Here is a 22,058-nt window from a genome sequence, read left to right as displayed (position 1 = left end):
CGCTTTTATTTTCTCAGATCGCTATTAAACGCAGGCCCCTCGTTTGGGCGCCAGTTGTAACCACACTTTTATCAAGGGTTCGTTTCTCAACACAAAAAGTTCTTCAGAGTCAATAATGGTTACTGTTTTATTTTTAAATAATCATATTGCATACAAAATCGACAGCCGGGTCTCCTTTCTATGTATGCTAAATGAATTCCAGAATGGGGTAATTGGCTCCTGCGTATTATAGTAATCCCAGAAGAATGGTATTTAATGACAACACGTCCTACCTAGGCTCAGTGGAATGGTGTTAGTCCCGAATCAGCGACAGCTCGCAAGCTTATAGTAGATGGGCAGTGTTAGCGATCTGCTCTCTGTTGTGTCTCAGTCCAAAGAGAGCGATTTCCTCCTCGCAGGCAGCTATATGCTTTTTAATTTCTCCCCCAGGGCGGGGCTTGCTAGCGAGCCCTCGCAAAGACTGGTCAATAGGGTGTGCCTATTACTGACGTGATCTACCCCCAATAACAGGAAATAATAAACTGCGTTACAATGTGTGTACTTTCTGTGAAGGATGTAGATCAACAGGAATTAAAGCTGGTCCCAGAACAATGCAGTTTTCTTCAAAGTAATATTTTATATGCAGGGGCAGAAGGGAGCCTTTGTCCCTTAAGCTTGAGACGTACAATTGCAAACCAGTGAGGAACAATTGTAGAATTGATGTAGAATTTGGAACCAGATCTGTTGAATACTACTGAAGCACATCTGATACTGTACCGAACTATATATGATGACTTAGAATTCAACACTCAGTTAAGATTTCTGATGGCTGAAGTTTGCCTAACTTTGCATGATAGTATTATTATTATTATTTATTATTATTATTATTTATTTCTTAGCAGACGCCCTTATCCAGGGCGACTTACAATTGTTACAAGATATCACATTATACATTATTTCACATTATACAGATATCACATTATTTTTTTTGACATATAATTACCCATTTATACAGTTGGGTTTTTACTGGAGCAATCTAGGTAAAGTACCTTGCTCAAGGGTACAACAGCAGTGTCCCCCACTGGGGATTGAACCCACAACCCTCCGGTCAAGAGTCCAGAGCCCTAACCACTACTCCACACTGCTGCCCCCAAAATAAAAGCCCCAAAATGTAGCAGGAGGTGCTATCAGCTGGAATAATTATGGCACATTCTCTCCAAAGCAACTTACAAAATACACTTTTAAAAGACATGCGTTGAGATTGCAGCACATTTGCATTTGTGGTTTAGTGACACTATCTTTGAAAAGTACTTGGATCAGATTTTACAAGCCCAAATCAGACAAGAGACAAATTCCCCAAAAAGTAAAAAAGAAATGTATGTATATGTATAGGACATAATACAAAAATGCTGTAAAAACAACATGGTAAATACAGTCTTGATGTAATTTCAGGTTACATTTCTACTCTGGTATTTGGGTGAAGTACCTCACGTACTCAAGTTTCTAGCAAGCATACCTGACGTAGTTGGAACAACTTTGTGCAGCCCCATGTGGTTTCAAAATAAGCATCTGTTTGTTGTGTCATTTCCGTACAAAGTTCTGGGGGAGTTAATTCCAAAACTGCATACAACCTCAATCAAGCTGGACTCGAATACGACTTTAAATTGTATTCAATTTAAGATGTTAAAAGAGAATTGATTATTTTTCAATTACATGCTGAAAATAGCCTGCTTTTGGACTTAACTTGATTTGTGGAATAGATCACAGTGAGGATAGTGAATGAGGTTGCCTTTGAAAAGCATTGATCCCAAAGGAATCAAGTCCTCATGCAAGAAAATACAGCATGTTAAAGAAAGGGGGATGCATGTACAAATATTTTTAAATAAAAAACAATACTGTGATCAAATGTAGGTGATTCATAGCCTTATTATCTTTAAAGCATACCCTCTCTGGATCTGCAATGGCTGGAGTTCACCACTTGGTTGGCCTTCAGGTGTGAAGTATTTCAGCAGTTCTTTAGCATCCAGCTGAGCCAAAGGTAACCTCTGTCGATCCTTGGGCCCCAGCAAAGACTCTGATCCTGCCAACATTATGCCTGTCCTGGTAAAGGAAGTTTAAAATAAAACATGCATTTTATGATCGACAGTTTTAAAGCTATTCAACATCTTCACACATGGAGTGCAATGCTATTACTGAGACACTCACTCACCAGACGATTAACATATCCACCTCTGCTACTGCTGGTCAGTCATGATAATGTCTATGAAATTTACAAATATACAGGTATCTGTCTTTACAGGAAACAATAAGATTACACATGTACTGCAGTAGAATCAGTACTGTCTAATCAGACTAATTTAAATTCCCAGCAGTATGGAATGTTTGTCATATCTCAAAATGCTGAGTTTCATCCTGAAAATAAACTGTTAATTATATACCACGTGTTGAGATATATCTTGTGGAGGTTTTTTGCTGTTATTTATTTTTAGTTACCTAAAAAATATGGTAAAACCACATATCACCACAGGAGTAGGGAAATTACCCTACCCCCCCCCCCCCCCCCACCGCCCCCGCCCCCGCCCCCGCCCCACAAACACAAAAACATCTCACTTAACAGTCTGTCCTAACCTTGCCCATTTTAGCATGCTCTGTGATTGACTGTTTCTTAGATACTGACCCTGTGATTGTGCTGTAAAATCAAATTCACCTACTTCCCTTTGATTAGAAATAAATACATAAATCTGTAAAGCTACCACAAATCCCTGTGTTTCTGCTGGTCAGTCAGTTTAATTGCTCAGACATGTCACTATGGTGGATGATATTTTTCACCTTTACATCTTAAACCAATGTAGCCTATTTATACATTGTATTTAACCTTTCAAGATGCATCTGTCAATTATAGGATAAACTGCAGTGCAACCTTGTTTATCTATTATCCGTGACTTAAATCATCAGTAATAGCTTCCGTGCCCTACTGCTAAAGACAAAAGAGCAGACACCAATCAGCAACATCATTTTTAAACAAACCTAACTTACTGATTTTATTTTCTGAAACACAATACTGGATTGTAAAAACAGACTGTATTCTTGGATTTCACATATACAGTCACAGACAAAAGTACACAGCACAACAGTATGTTACATCTTGTTTGTGAAATCTGGGCCCATTCTGTTTTGCATATTTCCTTCAGCTCAGACAGATTGGATACAAAATGCCTGGTTACAGCTTGTTTCAGATGAGTCCAAAGCACTGCCAATCAGCATCATTTAACTTTGTAGAACATTTTGATACATGGCTGCATTCACTTGATCTTCAATCACATGAATGTCTCTAGTCCTTGAACTGCTAAAACACCCCCATATCATGATCGAACCACCTTCACGTTTAACTGTAGGTACAAGGCTTTCTTCATTGAAGGCTTTTCTTTTTTTTTCTCCAAACATACTGTGGTCCACTATTGGGGAAAAGTCATATTTTGTATTATTGGACCAAATCATTTTGTTGAAGAATGCTTCAGATTCCTGTTCAAATTTAATGGAAAATGTAAACTGTTTGTTTTATATATTTTCTTTAAAAGTGGTTTGCAGCGAGGTCTACATGCATACAGCTCTTCTGTATTCAGGTGCCTTTGTACAGTTCTTTTGTGTACTGTTATGCCTGATGCTTCTAAATCTTTCTTTAAGTCCTTGGCTGGTACTCTCAGATTCTCTTACCAGCTGTACCTGTAATTTTCTTTGGACATCCACTTCTTTTCAAGTGTATCAGTACTTCTTGATTAAGTGCTTTTCTCGAACATGAATGCAACTGTTTGTCTTGACCATCATCTACTGTGTTGCCAAAACTTTATTCTTCAACAGATGTTTGAACTAATTACAGTGCTACCCCGTTATTAGTAAGTAATCGGTTATAACACGGTAAGGTCGTGGCTCACATTTCCCCCCATAATGCAATTTGACTCGCAAACGCTGGGTGAACGTTCTAGATACTTTAGGTGATTCTGGTGATGTTATCGTGAATTATGCTAGGATAAATTGTAATAGAAACTCAAAAAAAAAAAAACCTACAACACTGATTTTGTTTTATTGTTGTTTTTACATTACTGTATATAAACACCTTTAAGTTGAAACTGGGACATATAGTACTTATAAAGCTCCTGTGCTTGCACTGTATTTATTTACTTTTAGGAAAAAAAATAAAAACAAACTGTCCGTTAATGTTACAAAACAAGTACGAAACAATACAAGTGTGTATAAATATCCTTGGATTCTGTGTTATTTATTTACAGTTTACAACATTTATTATAAAAAAAATATATACAATTTAAATAAGAGTGGTGTCAACTTTAAACTGCTGGAATAGCAGTTTCTATTATACTGCATATATTGTAACGACTCGGGATTTATAATGTTGCAGGACTGGTCTATGGACGCTGTTGCGTGTGTGTGTGTTTGTTAGCAGGGAAGCGGTAAGTTTGCCTCAGCCGGGATTGGTGAGTGACCTCCGGGGAGGCGGTCAGGTGGGGACATCAAAGCATATGGGGGGTGCCCACATCAGCATGGGCAGAGCAGAGTGAGACAAGGTGCTGTGAGAGTGCAAGACTGTTTGTTGTTTTTAGTGTTGCCCAGGCCGACAGGTGTCAGGAATAATCGTCCCAATAAACTATGGATTAGAGTACCTACAAATTGTGTGTGTTTCCACTGTATGCTACAATATCAATTTGGCTTGTGGGCACTGTAATCATTTCGGGAACAAAAATGCCAATATTTGTTATAAGGCAAAACACAAATAACGCGGTCTCCTAATTAGAGACCCCAACAACTGCAGTATAACAGGGTAGCACTGTACCTCTTTTTCTAGCTATTGTTATCCAGCTTAGTTACTGTGTAATGGTTTTCAAATCAATGAATATATTTATACTTTTTAGTTCTGTTATGTTTTTACAGACTTTAAATGTAAATGTGCCAATACATTTTTGTTTGTTAAACGAACAGAAATTGCGTATTTTGGTGTTTGTAATACTAATTCATGGCTAATGTTCTAGAAATGCTTGTATTTAACATGTTTTCTTGAATTATTTATTTTCTGTTAAGTATAGGGTGCCGATACTTTTGTCTGCGACTCTGTGCACCCAGTTCCCCAAAATACAAAAATAACCACAGGACAAACTTATATTTTACCAATACAGTAAAAATTACTTGGTACATTATGAAAGCAAATTCCGCAGTTACAACGGGGAAGAAGCAGTGTGTGCTTCCAAACATGTGGAAACAATTCAGCTCTGCTATGACCTATTCTTGAATCCCACTAGAGATAACTTCCTATCTTACCTCATCCTCTGTCTGATTCTTTCCAAGTTTTCAAAGTTCTGAAGGACGCTTCTCTCAGAACACTCTGTGGAACTCACACGTGTTACATCACATCCTGCAAACAATTGAAAGTATTATAGTCAGCACTCGGATATCCGTTACCCAGATACACGTCAGTCGCGTTTTACCGCCCTTGTATTAAGAATAAAATCAATCCTCATTACATAAATGTAACAAATGAATGCACTTACCCGTCAGACATGATTTCCGACTCCGTCACCAGTATTCTAATACAAAGCCCATCTCTTCAATATTACAATGTAGTTGTTTATCCGTCTGCCCGCGTTTTTTTTCCCCCCTTGTAAGCCAAATCAGACCAAGTCTTTATTGTGCAGTTACAGTGCTTCCTCCAATTTCACATGACAAAAATGGAGCAAAAACAAAGCGAACGAGACAAGCTATGGTAATGTAAAAGTTTATCATTATATAGTTTTAGATACTGTGATCTTTAGTTGCTTTTGTGCATTTTAATTTCCAAGTGAACCGTGACATTAGGGCTTTATCGAGGACTATATTCTGTAATTTTGAATACTGACTTTGGATACTGTTAATTCTGGAAACTGGTGTTATATTGCAATATTGCATTGCCTTGTACGTTTTACGCAGTTCTTTGCATGGGTAACATTTTGATTTAATTCTGCTGTTGGGTCGTTAATGGGGAATTTTAAATACTGCTACAATACCTTCCGGATTTAAATGTATGTACTGTATTACAGTCCACGTGTCGTCTCTTTTGGCAAGTGATATTTTCAGAATCCTATTGTTCTGAATTAAAATACTACTTCTGTTGAAAATATAGTACTATACCAACAAAACCAACTACAGTACATCTAAATGGAAGCCTACTTATTTTAAAACACAGTCCTTTCAGCTATGTATTTGATATTGTATCTTTTTTGTGTTCCCTGAAAAAACTGACAAGGGTTGGAACGGGACAAAATTTAAATAAATCAGATATGCGTCACACTCGTTTAACCGTAACTGAAGTCAAAATTTTATAGGATCGGACATGCGAGTGCTGACTGTACAGTTTTTTGAATGCAATTTAAAATGAAGATTGTGAGAACTGCAGGTATAAGACTTCCTATATCTATATTCTAGATGCCTGCCATAGATATATTTATCATAGGCAAGATCAGTGTCATTAAAGAATAAAAGTCAGCGCCATATAGTGATCTGCTACTTTGGAACAAGTTTCTTTATGCTTTTCTGGCAACACACTGTTGTGCATTAGATGGTGCTGGCATTTACTAAAGGAACTGTCGTTGTCAGAGCCTACATTACTTTTCTCAATGTCAGGCAACTAGAACTGAAGAGCACTTCCTGAACTCTCATTGTCAAAGCACTTTAACACAGACGTATCAAAAAAACTAAAACAAAAGACAATATTTGTGTAACTGCAAGAAGACTGCAAACATCACACAAAGGTAAGGAGACAGAAAAAACAAAAACAATTTGAAGCTACATTCTTTTTTTTTTTTTTTTTACCAAATTCCTGGAAACAGACAACTGAAGTACTGTAGAACAACATATGAGATCTAGAAAAAACCTTGAACTCACTTATTACGATATGTTCATGGATAAAAATAACTTCCTAATGTTAAATTAAATGTAAGACTTGAGGGCAGTGCATGTGTTTGATACTGTTCTTGAGATCTGGGCCAACACACCAAACAATGAGACCAAAGAATAGATTATGAAAACATCAATTCATAAATTACTCTTTTGCTCTTTGTGAATAACAGAATAATAGATCAACAACATGTTGTTAAAATGGTTCCTACCAGGATACTTTTTCTCACAATTCTCCTTCAGGAAGTTCTCCTCATGAAGAACAGTTTTAGGAAAGTTTGCATCGTGCACTTTTAGGTATTGCTCCCTAGCAAGTGCTAACAGAACCTTCAGGTCACTGACTGGAATGGACGCAGGCTTCTTGTTCTTCTCTCTTATTCCTATTAACACAACAATGTAGTGTCACAAACATGGAGTGCAAAACATAGCTTTACTTAAGTATTGTGCCCTATGAGTCCATCTTAATGTAATTAAATAAAAAAATAAATAAAAAACCTATGCATACATAGTGGGTGGTTGGCGAACCGTAGAAATGCACAAAATATTAGTGTTTAACAAAAAGTTCAAAATGAATGGCCATTCTCAAACATTTTTAAAACAGTGCTGTAATAGCACTGCCATTTTATTTCAGCTAGTATCCAGATGTTGTATAGATCAGGGGTCGGCAACCTCAATGTAACCAGGGGCCGCCGTGGCGGCCCACAAAACGGCTTGTGGGGAATGTACCAGAAAACAACAATTTTCTTAATTTGTCTACTTGACTTAGAGGTTGATTCTCCTCCATGTTAAGCCACAGTTGGGCGTTTTAAATTGTTTTTTGATGCAATCCAAGGTGATTTCCCTGTGCTGTAAAAAAACAAAGTTGTGGCTTATCCTGGCAGGGTATAGATTGAAAACATCAACCGGTTATCCATGAAGTCGCATCAACTTTTTTTTGTATCGCTGGAGTAAACAGATCCAGGGTTCTATCTGACTTTGGGTTATTGAGGTAAAGTTGTTAGTGGTAAGGGATGCCTATTGTTGAAGACTACATGGACACTCATTGGTATGAGTGCCCATAAAAAGTATGTATTGCACATGCACTGCACTTTGAGAAAAAAAAAAAAAAAGTAGAGTAGTAATCTCAAAAGAACATCTAGTACCCAGCTGTCTTAACAGCTCATACCCCAATTTCTAGACTAAAAAAGAAAACAAACAAACAACACAAACAAAAGCTAAACAAATAGATGTAAATGAATAAAACAGGTAATGCATTTGAAGCAACCAATGTGATATTTCTGGGTTTAAGTTAATTTATACTTGTTTCTTAGAAATCCCAGCAAGGCAAGACCTATTATAAAACTCACGCAAGCATTCCTTCAGGACCAGCAACTGAATCTGAGCCAGCTTCTTTTCTCTCCGAATCAGCTGTTCACCGCGGAGACGAGGCAGAGACCCCAGCAGTGCAGCCACATCCAGATCTATAGGAAAAGAAAAGTCTGCCTGATCAGTGTGCCTAGTAAGAAACTGACTTGGATAATTTATTCACAAACCAAATCCTGTTGCTTTAATTTCAGCCTTGTCACATCAACTCTAATACTCATATTGCTTATTTGATATTAGTGTGACCTGTGTGTGACCATACATTTTTGACTTGAGAAACAACACACAGAACAATCTGGATGTACAGTACTTTATCAAACACTGAAAACAAATTCATCCCCCCTCTATTGTTATTACTAAAATGCAGCGGTGCCTAATAAATAAAACAAAAACCATCAAACTATGAATATTGTGATTATTATTTATGTTTACCGGAGTATTTATACTTCTAAAAAATGCAGTAAGATTGTGCTTCACTGATTAGTATTAAATTATATGACGAGTTGAAAACTGCAAAGGTAATTTGCAGCACAGAGCACTCTAAGCAGAGACTCTTGCCAGATGTCTGTTCACCCACCCTATATCAGCGTGGAAACACGCTCAAATCTGAATCACGCATGCGTATTTTCTTTTACTTTAATTTTTATTTTTGCATTTCAGAGTCATCCTGCATACCTTCTATGACCCTTAGAAATACTCCCAATACAATTAATTAGCCCACAAATCCTTAGAACTGATATACTGTATTGAGCCGAGTCTAACTTGTAATGTCACAGTTGTATAAATTAAATACAAAGACACATTTACTTATTTTGTAATCTACAAGATGCATTTTAGGATTTTGCAAATTAACTTGTGGATTCATTTTTTTAAAAATGATTCATTTTTAAATTTACTAGGGCTTAAAAGACAAGTTGGCACTATATTATGTGTATTTATTAGAGTACTAATACTTTCCTGAGAGGAAGGTTTTGGGTTCTATGGGGAAATAGTTGTAATGGAGTGTATATAGTACCTACAGGATCCTTATGGGTATTAAACAAACTCATTCCTCCTCACCTCCCTCTGGTAGCGGCTTCCTATTGAGCAGTCCATTTAATGTGACCAGAGCAGCAGCTCCATTAATCTGAGTAGCTGAGTGAATCAGTCTCGCCTTGCAACCACCGTTTTCTTTGCCCTGGACCAGAAGGAAATAGTTACAGTTTTCTCCTTTCATTTCAATTTCTGGAGCTGGAGAAAGAAAGACATTGAAATGCTTTATTCCATATATATTATATATTCACAAGGATTATAAAACATACAACCAAAGACTGTACATAATCATAAAGAACAAAAAAGGTGTGTATCTGCTGTTTTAGCATAGCTCATGACAATCATTTCACTCCAATTACCAGAATGGAAAGTGAAAAGTAATTTCTTTAGAATGGAGTCATTTCTTTGGTACTTGTGGTTTATTTTACTACATATGAAGTTTAGGGACAAGGTTATCTTGCAACACTCAGTCCCACTACAAGAGCTCATGTCTTGGGAGGGGATTTAGCCTCATGGTGAGAGAATGCAAGTTCCCAAATCTTGGGATTGCCAATTTTTTCTGAGAACAGAGACAGTTGTACAGACAGGAAGAGTTAAAGAAATATCATATGGTCAACGTGGGTGCATAATAACTGTTGGGACTTATTTGAACTTATTATATAGTGAACTGTAAAAATGACATAGAATTTTCTTTTGTAAGATATACAGCATATTATAAATAAAAAAAAAACTAATATAAAAGGCTTAAGACAAACAAAGCAAATAAAACACACCATTTTGCAATTCCATGTGCTGGTTCATTCTACTTTGTGACTGTCACAACTAACATAAAAAATAAAATAAAAAAATCAATAAACTAAAAATATATATATTCATTCTTAGTCATTGTTTTTTTGAATTATTGCTTTATAGTGTTTTAAAGAAAAAAATACTCCACAATTAACTCAAATCATGTACACAAGCTCAAAAAAATGAATATGTCTAGGCAGAACATTTATTTTTAGTACATCTTGCTGATAATACCTATACAGCTCACAAATAAGAAAAAGGGTATAAGACTAAGAAAGCTTTGTATGTCAAATACATTATTAAAAGGGTGGCTTGCAGACCTCAATTAAAGTCAATAGGCTATAAAACTGGAAAAAAAAAGGTTGAATATCTCTCAAATTACATGATAAGAGTTCATCAAGGCACCTACACTTAATAAAGATTGCATCGCTAACAGACACCTTGAAATTGCGAAAGACAGTTTTATTTATAGTCCCATTATCTTGGCCGGAACACACAACTAACATCTTCAATATTTGAAATGGAATTTCGCCTCCATTAACAGCTCCAAGAGTTTCTGTTTGAGAATTTAAGGGCCTATGAGGCAATGAATCAAGTTTACTGTTTAAAATTGAATTTATCTGAAGTACAGTGGACTAGAAACTCTGCAGGACAAACATTAAAAGGATAACTAATCTGAATTATAATCAAGTAAAAGTATTTTCTAATCTGCATGCAAGTATGGACTGTCATTCAATGTTCCTTTGAAAACTTTTCTGATAATTGATTATTTTCTAAATAATAATTTAGATTTAGAGATACTAAAAGAAACAAATTCATTGACACACGTTTTGACGGTTTCAATTCCTTCAAGACTTCTAGTAGAAACTCTTATAATTGAATTGAAGTTTATTTTAGTATTTCTAAACTCAGCACTATTGAGTATTTAATAGTTACTGATAATAATAATTCACACTCAAAAAAAATATAGATTTTGCTCCCCGCTTACAAAAAAACACTAATACATGCTAGTATTACAACAATTAAATAACAGAAAAACAGAAAAGGCCAGAAGCTTAAGAAATCAAATTAGGCTATCATGTGTATATCTAATCTTCCCCACTTTTTTTCTTAAACACAGGTTAGACACCACACAAGTTACCTAAATTACTGATAATACACTGAACTGTCTATTCGATGCATTTCACACAGCTAATGTAGGTTCGGCTTCCTGCTTTCCAATATCCAACATATCATATAGCTATGTATTTAATTTTGTATATAAAATAAATTGTTATTGAGCTTTAGATTATGTTATTATAACAAACTCATTAGTAATGTTTACTAGACTGTTTGTAACTAGTAAAATACCACTCGTGGTATAAAAGGCTACTCCCCTTTCAAAATACAAAAAAAAAAAAAAGCCATTGCCCACCTACCGGACATTAATTTTGGCTTCTTAGCTATGTATTCTTTCCATTTCCTTGTGCTTAACTGACTTGTTGGAGGGACTGCCATACTGCTTACAGTGCAGGACAAAGTGAACAAAGCTCCTACCTGTAGGGGGAAACAAACACAATCAATCAACTGAATAGTCTGTGGTCAGCCATAAACTAATCTACAGGAAAATATGCCAGTAAGTGACCAATAGGAAAGTCCAACACTAATGGCTGAATTGATGCACAACATTTTGTTATTAAGAGGGCCTAACACAAGTCTAATAAATTGGTAGGGGAGTGTAAATTCTACATTGTACATCATGTGAGGACAATCCAGTTGTGTGTGGGTCAGTTCACCATATCTATTGTTCAAACAATTTTACTACAGTACAACTCACAATAAAGAGAGTGTACTTTTGTAGGATTAAATGTCTTCTCGGGTCTTTACAAGTAGAAGTTGTATTTGGCATGATAAATCAATACACTGTGTGTGACATAATGGTAACTTCTAGTGAAGTAATTACTGTAAAACAAGCTAAGCAGATACATAATGGAATCAAAATCCAAACCTTCCCCTGCAGAGTAGCAAGGTGGTCCAAAAGAAGCTTCGATTTGCCTCTCTCAGCTTTTGATACACAGCTGGCCAGAAGAGTTAAGGCACCCTCCCAACTAAATTAAAATAACACTGGTACAACTCTTCTAAATAAACAGCAGCAGGTAATAGAGCATATCTATGACAATGCTTATTTTGTTCACATGATTCCTCAGTTAGTACAGTTTAGGTACATGGTTCCTCAGTTAGTACAGTTTAGGTACTTCGCATGGTTTAGGTCAAAAACAGTGCAGAATCAAAATGGCTGAATACAATGTTCCAAGTTAATTTCTACTCAAAGCTTTTTTTGCAAGATAAAATCTTAAATGTTAACACAATGCTGACAAAAAGTATGTAAGCATAAAAAAAGTTTGCTACAAGAAAATGTTGCTGCAGAGCAATAATTACCTTCCAGGGTACAGTAGCCTTGTGCAACAATGTGGTGGAAAATGTATTATTATTGAGAGTAAAATGAAAGCCATAAATCATTCTATTAATTTATAACAATGGAGTTTTGAAAGTTTTTTTTTTTTTCTTTTATTTACAATTTTTACAACTTAGCTTCACTATTTTGGAAGGTATTTTGAATCCATCATTACAAACTATATTAAAAAGTTGTCTCTGTTATCTTTGTGTTATTTAGGACCTGATCTAGAAAATAACTGTTAAGGAATGCAATCCTTTTTCGATGTGTGTGTTAATGTCTCAAGAATTGTCAATGTTTAATCTGCAGTGTACTAAAAATGAAAAGTTAGACTAAACAGAGTGTGCACAGCAACTGAAGCTAATTAAGGCCAGGAAATGGATTTCAAAACCCCAGTTGCAAACTTAATGATTGTTTGTTTTTAACTTGCACTGACCTAAATTAAACAGTTGTGCAAGTTGGATTTAAAAGGATACAGTTCAAACTCTGTGCTGGAGCAAAAGTAGATTGGCAGGTCGGAGACAGACACCAGCTGTATCAGACCTAACACCGGCTTGTAATAATGGAATACCTGAGAAAGGGAGAACACGGAATATGGAATCATAATGCTAGCAACATTATTGTTAAACATGAAACAGGATACATCTCGATTACCACTTTGTTTTTGATTACCAGCAAATCCCATAGGTACAGTAGCCCAACCATTCAGCATCTATTTAACAATCCTGCACATACCAGTTCACAGCTTCAAAGGTTTTACACAAGAATGCATATAGAATCAGTGGTCAATCAGCAATTCAACCAACTTCAAGTCCTCATTTTGAACTACAAAGCAAAGTGGGACTGTCTGGCCTTGTCCTATCCTGGTTCAAATCTTATCTTTCTGATAGGTTTCAGTTAGTCTCTATTGGGAAGGTAAAATCTGCATTATCAGAAGTTGTCTGTGGTGTTCCACAGGGCTCCGTTCTAGGTCCCTTGTTGTTTTCATTATATATACTACCGTTCTGTGACATCAGCAGACACGGAATGAACTTCCATTGCTATGCTGATGATACCCAGCTATATTTGTCCCTAAAGTCAGGAATTTCTTCTGCCTGGGTGTTATTAGCTACTTGCCTTACAGACATCACACATTGGATGTCACATAATTTTCTGATGTTGAATTGAGATAAAACAGGGATTATGCTAGTGGGCTCACAGAACCAACTGAAAGGAAATAATGGGATTACATGAGCTCGACCCTTGCAGTCTCTCATCAAAACTTAAACTAGAAATTAAGAGTTTGGGGGTCACCTTTGATCCTGATCTCTCATATTAGGGAAGTTACTAAAGTAATTTTTTACATTTGAGAAATATAGCCAATTATTTCTGTATCAGATGCCGACAGACTAATGCATGCCTTTGTTTCATCTAGAATTGATTATTGTAATGCACTTTTTTCTGGTGTCCCAAAACGTGTGGTACCCCGCTTGCAGATTGTTCAGAATACCGCCGCTAGAATTCTGACTAAAACCAGGAAAAGTGAACATATTACCCCTGTTTTGGCCTCTTTACACTGGCACCCTGTGCAGTATAGCATTGATTTTAAGATTTTGCTGTTAACTTACAAAGCCCTGAATGGATTAGCACCTAATTATTTGGAGGAGTTATTGACCCTGTATCTTCCAAACCGCACTCTGAGATCACAGGATGCGGGGCTGCTGGTTATTCCTAAGGTCAACAAAAGCAACACGGGAGTTAGGGCTTTTTCTTGTAGAGCTCCGAAATTATGGAATGCTCTGCCTTTGTTTGTTAGGGAAGCTGGGACTGTTACAGTTTTCAAGTCAGGACTAAAAATGCACTTTTATACAATGTTTTTCTTATCTTAGTGGGTTTTAATGTAACTTTAAAATGGATGTTTTTGTATTATTCTGTGTATACTGTTATTTAAATAGACTGACTGTGGCAGTGTAGCAGGGTGGTAGAAAGCCCTGTACATGAAAAGTGGGCAGGGCAAAGCCCTGCTGTTTAAATATATTGTTTATTTATTTATAGAACGGGGTACCCCTCTGCAATTTATTATTGTATTATTATTATTATCGTTATGGTTTGTATTTATGACGGCGAAGCGCCATGTTATTGCTTTGTTTTTATTTTAAATGTGTTCTGGCAGAGGCGAGGTTGGGTGCTTGTCCTCTGCCAGAAATAATTAAAAATCTCATGCAGAAGGTGGCCATCTCCCGAATTAATTTGTTGCTAAATCGGGAGATGGTCACCTGCATATAAACCTGCAGCGCTCTCGGTTCCGTGTGGGTGTTCGGGAGGAGGAACGGGAGCGAGAGAGGAGTGTAAAAGTGAAATAAATATACAGATCAGTGAAGGCATTTGCCCAGCCTGACCTGTATTGGCTGTTTTTTTGTGTTTGTGATTTGTTTTTGTTTAACCTTTTGTTTTTGCTCTGTGAGCAAGTGTTTTTGTTTAAATATTTTATTTTGTGTTGTCATTTAAATAAATGGCGCACAACGCGTCTTTTTGCCCTGCAGTACTACATTTGTTTTTTTCTGTTCCTGCATCTGGCCTGACGTCACCACAATGTCATCCTGTCACAGGCAATTATATGAGTGATATGCTATACAAATGCATTGTGTTTTTTTTCCTGCTATATGCTGTACAGTACTTTGCGATACTTTTGTATAAAATGCACTATATAAATGCAATACATACATTCATAAATAAATAAATAAACAAACACTCCACCTGTTTCAACTCAAACAATAGTGGGCCATTATGACAACTCTCTAATGTTTTGGCCATACAGTGTACAGTAAAACCTTGCTGCTTTAATTACCTCTATAACAATTTAATGTTGTAAACGACCAGACCATCTGAAAACTCAGATGTAACATGATCTACAGTAACTCATTTGCACATTTGATTTAGTTTTAAAAGAGGAAACTTAGAAACTAAAACAGTAAACTAGAACATAGAAGAAAAGTTGCACATTTATTATAGTTCAGGCAACATATTGTGTACCTGTACATGTAACTGATGTGATAGCCCCTTAAAGCCATATGAAATGCATGCTCTTTTTTTTTTTTCTTCACACAATGGTTTCCTTGCTTACATTAACAGTGCGGTCAACTTTGTCCACATAATGCCTGCTTTGTTAACAGATTTAACACTCACTGTTTATGCCAAGTGTTAAGAGGATGTATTGTCATGCAAGTACTGATTTATTTATCTGGCATGAGTTCTGTCTTATCAGCTCATTTGTGACCTTGGTTAGCACTTTAAAACAAGGGAAACAGATAACTTTGTAGGAGATTTAAACATTTAACAGCCAAGAAATGAGTGAGTAAAAACAGTGAGGTTTTTTTTTTTTTATTTAGTCGTTGCCAATTATTTTTATTATTTTCTCCCAATTTGGAATGGCCAATTATTTTTAGGCTCAGCTCACCGCTACCACCCCTGTGCTGACTCAGGAGGGCGAAGACGAACACACACTGTCCTCCGAAGCGTGTGCAGTCAGCCAACAGATTTTTTTCACACTGCGGACTCACCATGCAGCCACCCAGAGCTACAGCGTTGGAGGACAACGCAGCCCTGGGCAGCTTACAGGCAAGTCCCCAGGCGCCCGGCCAGACTACAGGGGTCGCTGGTGCGCGGTGAGCCGAGGACACCCTGGTCGACCTAGCCCTCCCTTCCCCCCCGGACGGCACTCGGCTATTTGAGCGCCACCCCCTGGAAGCTCCCGTCCTCGGTCGGCAAAGGAATAGCCTGGTCTGGAACTCGCGACGTCCAGACTATAGGGCACATCCTGCACTCCATGCGGAGCGCCTTTACTGGATGCGCCACTCGGGAGCTCCTGAGATTAATCTTTGTTAGCTGCTGTAAAAGCCATGGGCAATATTTAAAAAATTTTGAAGCGATAAGCAATATCAGTTGAAAATGGCCAATGTATTGCATGATACCTATTAAAATGCTACAAAGCTTTCAGTTCATTAGATGCAACAATTAATAGATGCATCGATTATTGATCCTCCCGAGCTTCAATTACATCTTGTTGAATCGCTGCATTAAATTGGAGCCCAGTTTGAAGTCTACCGTTGCCAGTTTAACCATATTGCAGACTCGTTTTACATTTTTAATCACACATCAGAATCTTTTTACATTTTTAATCACACATCATTGGTCATGAATCCACTGGGCAATACATTTGTCAACATTTACTCAGAAGCATTCGCCATGAGAAAAAGAAAATATCTAAGGATTGCAGTGCATACAGATCACACTGCTTCCTGCAACAATGCTGGTTTTCTGTTTCTGCAATACACCACTCATTTCAATCAGAGCACCAACATTGCTGCTGGAGGGAGTGTGAACTGGATACACTGCGATGTTTGGAAGAAAAAAAAAAAATCTTGCTCCCACCGAATGTTTGAGAAGTAAAAGCTGAAGTAATCCCAAAGGTTAATTTACCTATGATGTGTGTACATAAAAAATAGAAAAACTATTGGGAGTATGCTAAAGGAAAAAAATTGCTGCGATACATGGACAACACGGGATGCAGCATAGGTAAAGTAATGTGCTTCTTGCAAACACTGCAGGGGGTTCTGTAACACTGCAACAAGCGATACAAATGGACACCATCCACTACACATGGAGAAAATGAAGTCCAAGGTCAACAAAATGGGCATTTTGTAAGCTTCTACCAATCTTATCTGCTCTTCTTTTGTATGAATACAACAACTACCCTGAAACCCCTTTTTCCATATAATGTGGTTTATGTATCTCATGGTCCACTTGAGAAGAAATGAATGCAAAAATGCAACTGTGTTTTTAACACAAACTCCCAATAGTTGCTTTATCTTCTAGTTTCCCCCTTTAAAGATAGCACAACAAAGGAGATCATTCAAACTATTAAATGTAAGCAAAACTCTGCAACCACTTCCTTTTTTATATGCTGTGCTGCTGTGTAGAATGCTAGGTTTTTTTTTATTTTATTATTATTGAACATTGTAAAAGCACTTTTTTCTACATGGTGTCAAATCACTAATATATTCCACAATCACTTTTTTACATGCTTTCATTTTTGCATTCTACTGGATTACTATAAAGCAGCAGAGTGCAGTGAATTAAAGTTACAGTCACAGTCTGTTTGCAAAATACAGTATTGTCTTATTGCAGTTTTTCACAAAGCTCTTCGGTCACATAGTGACGGCTCACTATGACTTATCTATTTTTTGCTTCAGGCTACAGTAGCTCAGGGATCCAGAACAGTGGAATAGCTAAAGATCTTCCACAGGAGTCACTTAAGAAGCCGCTACCAGATCATTTTCACAGCTGCGTACAGGTCCAAAAATAGACAGACGAGATCATGAACTTTGCTTTGTTGCAAACATTGATTAAACTCTTAACATTTATTAACTATGTAGAAAGATGGACCTTCGTTAAACAGGTCAACCCTGCAGACCCAGAAATACAGGTCTAGAAACAATAACTACTCAAAATGGCACTCCGCTCTAGTACTATAGGAAAGGTAATTCCACTGAAAACAGCAGAACAGTGAAATAATCCAATATACAAATACACATGCCCCTTTTATTTGTTTATTAGTACAAGACACCCAAACTATTAAATTATCTTGGGGTAGTCTTTACTTGGTGCTAAAAGATATTTCGTCTTAGTTTGCTAAAGTACTCCAAGCCTAATTATTGTGATACAAGACAGATCTAGTGATTTTTCTAAATAATAAATAAGCATTCATACATTATTTTCTAAACACTATTATAATGCATACAGGAAGATATCAGGCACCCTACCTCTGAATACAGTTTATTGGTTCCCGAAGTCTGACTGTCAGTCTCTGAAGCATCCGGACACAGTAAACTACTCCATGAGCTTCTACAGGCACCTTTTAAGCTGAATCCTGAAAACTTGACCTCTGATGCAAACTAAAGAAATGCAAATTACACAAAAACATAAAAAAATAGGACAGATGTTGTTAAATAAGGTTGTTCTCATCTTCACCTGCTCAGTAAGCAATCAACTGCCCCTAGTGCCGAGATCAATACTGTCAAATTCTGTTATCTTATAGACTTCCCAACATTGATTGTATGCGGTTTTGTGTTGAGTTAAAGCAAAGCCCTAAACTAAATCTAAAATTAGCAGGTTGGCACGAAGGCTTACTTGCCAGTTCAGAAAATTACAGAATGTACTTCAACGGTAAGTTTATACAAGGCATTTCAGCTCATACAATCACAACGTCCCTGATGGACAAGTTAGGAATAGGAAATAAATTTAAAAAAAAATTAAAAATGTGTTTAACACATTTGAGGGAACTGTATGTAAACCAGACCTTTTTCTCACGAATTAAGACATTTCCCCGCCATATTTCGCTCATCTCGATGCAACTTTCAAGTTGTTCAGGATCAGAAAAACATGCCGACAAGTAAGCTGCAGGTCTCTGCCACCTGTAGAAAACAAAATAAAAAAATTACAAAATCATGATTAAAAGTCTAGATTGCTTAAAAATTGAAATTACTGTTGTCTTAAAAAAACAATAAAAGTTATTGAAGGGTAACAGTATGCATATTTTCAGTCAAACCATTATCTAATTAAACGTGAGTGACCATGAAGGATTTTCTTCTTTGCTTTACATGGATAGTATGCTCATACTTACTGTAACAAGTTGCATTGTCATTGAAATGTATTAAATTACATTGCATTCCATTAAAATCACACATATACAATCCATACCCTATTGCTTCTTTTGCTGCAATGGTTATCTTTGCAGAATGCCACTCTTTCATATGCTTCAGTGACCCGAGAACTGGGAGGAATTCTTTCAGTTTGGGTGCCTCATTATCAATGGCCAATAAAATAATATCCAAGAGAGCTTTCCCTGAACACAAAAGGAAATAAACAATCAATATAACACCTTGTGTGGAAATGGAGATGCTGCAATGTGAGACGGAGTCATTTTCCATATATCCAAACCTCAAGGATTGTCTTACCCAGTCAGATGAGAGTGGCAGTATCCCACTGATGCTGCCTTCAGTGTTTATAAACCAGGTTATGAGAATACAAAAAAACAATTACAACACATTGATAAAAAAAATAAATAAAGAATACCTGGAGGGGGAAGCTTGTCCGATAGCTGGTGCAAACTCTCAGCAGCCTCTTCGAACAGCCTGTGAAGACGGAAAACTTTGGTCAACATTTTCAATAAATAACCATGCCAAATCTTCTTCTGTGTTCTCTTCTGTTTAACACTCCCTGTGTCATACTGTATTACATGTGTAACATTTAGATTTTAAAACAGGACACAAGATGATCTAGATCAGGGGTCTCCAACCCTGGTCCTGGAAAGCTACTGTGGCTGCTGGTTTTCATTTCAACCAATATCTCAGTTACTTAATTGAACCAATTATTGGCTTAATTAGTTCAGATTAACAGGTGTCCCAGATCTTTAGCCACTTTATTTAGACAGATTACAAACTTGAGTAGCAAACAGCCTGTGTACCAGGCTACCTCACTGACTATTAAGTAGCTGATACATCTTCGAGCTGTTTCAAGCATACAATACATAATGCCCTAAACAGTGTACCATTTCCATGTCAAATACAATACGCCATTAACAAATACATGCATGCAATATAAACTTTTGGAGAGCAAATATGAATACAGTACAGTATCATTGGGCTGAGGGCTCCCTCTGCTGTTACTTAACTGTGTTTATATGGTTCAGGATACTGTTTCATAGTTCCAGATACACAATAACTAAAAAGATTCTCAAACGTTATCAAATCCCACTGTATGTGTGTGTGTATATATATATATATATATATATATATATATATATATATATATATATTTTTTTTTTTTTTTTACAAAACAAAAGTATTCATGAAAGGCAGGAGACAATGGAACTATATCGCCAAACTTCCCTTCAACCTCACACTGATCTAAACACCCCGTTTCATTCAGTCCTGGGCCTCTCTCAGTCATGGGATAATTTCCATATTTTCATTACTATTCATTATTAATTAAAATATCCATCTAATAAAGTCCCAGGAGCAGACATAGTGTACAGTAGTTAAGAATTTTAGAAATACTAAAATAAACAAATTAAATTATAAACATTTCAACAATGTCTTCAGATTTGAAACTTTTGTCAGTTTCTTTCAGTATTTCTAAATTCAGCAGTATTAAGTACAGTTATGGATACAGTAGTTAAGTAAAATATAACAATAATAATAATAATAATAACTGTACCAGTGTAAAAAGTATTTTTTTAAGCAGGAAAGGGATAAACAGTTGGTCTACCAGAATGTAACTGTGTCAAATGCATGAACAACTTTCAAGGTAAGCATGAGAAATTGTACATATGAATCTCCAAAGCATTAACACACAATAGATAACGTGACAGTACATTGTCTTGGATTGGGATTCTGCGGGGTCCTCTTCTTCCTCATAGCTCTGAATAGCATTCTGACAGGACTCGATTGCTGTTTGACACAACTCTTCCCTATCATTTTTGGGTAATGTGGAGATGATTTCTTCCCATTCTGAGCTGCAGAACTAAACACACATACAAAAAGAAGAATAACAAGACCACATTAATGAAATAAGGGTGCAGTTTTTATAGGTATTAGCTAGTCAATACAATAGATCCACAATGCAACCATTAAAACGTATTAGGTCAAAAGTCTAGCAAGAATTACATACAGTCTTGTTTGTGGTTAGCACTATCGGCAGTGTCTTTATAATACAATTATTATTATTCATTTCTTAGCAGACGCCCTTATCCAGGGCGACTTACAATTGTTACAAGATATCACATTATACATTATTTCACATTATACAGTTATCACATTATTTTTACATACAATTGCCCATTTATACATTTGGGTTTTTACTGGAGCAATCTAGGTAAAGTACCTTGCTCAAGGGTACAACAGCAGTGTCCCCCACTGGGGATTGAACCCACAACCCTCCGGTCAAGAGTCCAGTGCCCTAACCACTACTCCACACTGCTGTCCACAATACATATCACGATACAGCAAATGAAGCATGAAACATAAAAATCGCACAATTGCCTCATTTGCTTGTGCAAGTGTTTGCAAGAACACTGGTAAATCACTTTTGGTCAAATAAGCTTCAGTCTGTTTTGCTTTTTTTTCCTGTTTATTCTTTAAAATAAAAAATCACAAATCAGGGATCCAGACAGTTTTTGCTTTAGGAGTCAATGGCTCATAGGCCAAAAAGTAAATAAATAAATAAATAAATGGTCGCCAAATCCAATTGCTGGGTGGGTGCCACTTCAGGAGCAAGTTGGTTGCTATCCTATTCAACTCCTTAAAATACAACAACTTTCTAAGACACTAAAGTAATACTAAAACAGTAACTTAATGTCTGTATTCACTTGTTTGTTGCCACATTCTGCTGAATGGTTAATCTATGCAACTGATGACTGCAATGAAATCAGCATGTTTATATTTTTAATATTTTGCAAGTGTCTGCTTTGTGTCTGGAATTGGTG

The 22,058-nt window shown here is 36.5% G+C and overlaps 1 protein-coding gene across 1 annotated transcript in view; it reads right to left on the bottom strand.

Moving 5' to 3' along the window:
* The window catches only part of LOC117435602 (mdm2-binding protein-like), a 46,831-nt gene that overhangs the window by 21,015 nt on the left and 3,758 nt on the right, over positions 1-22,058 (bottom strand). Inside the window, exons 4-16 of the mRNA XM_034058923.3 lie at positions 20,949-21,097; positions 19,649-19,707; positions 19,274-19,418; positions 18,873-18,987; positions 18,337-18,468; positions 13,012-13,106; positions 12,089-12,158; positions 11,520-11,637; positions 9,340-9,510; positions 8,265-8,378; positions 7,131-7,298; positions 5,308-5,401; positions 1,924-2,079 (exon numbers count right to left, since the gene is read on the bottom strand). Of these exons, the coding sequence (XP_033914814.3) occupies positions 1,924-2,079; positions 5,308-5,401; positions 7,131-7,298; positions 8,265-8,378; positions 9,340-9,510; positions 11,520-11,637; positions 12,089-12,158; positions 13,012-13,106; positions 18,337-18,468; positions 18,873-18,987; positions 19,274-19,418; positions 19,649-19,707; positions 20,949-21,097 (1,586 nt within the window). The remainder of the gene's footprint in view (positions 1-1,923; positions 2,080-5,307; positions 5,402-7,130; positions 7,299-8,264; positions 8,379-9,339; positions 9,511-11,519; positions 11,638-12,088; positions 12,159-13,011; positions 13,107-18,336; positions 18,469-18,872; positions 18,988-19,273; positions 19,419-19,648; positions 19,708-20,948; positions 21,098-22,058) is intronic.

The sequence above is a fragment of the Acipenser ruthenus genome, chromosome 3, assembly GCF_902713425.1.
Source record: "Acipenser ruthenus chromosome 3, fAciRut3.2 maternal haplotype, whole genome shotgun sequence".
Classification (NCBI taxonomy): Eukaryota; Metazoa; Chordata; class Actinopteri; order Acipenseriformes; family Acipenseridae; genus Acipenser; species Acipenser ruthenus.
The sequence above is the reverse complement of the archived record's forward strand: the minus strand, read 5'-3'. Positions and strand labels throughout refer to the sequence as shown.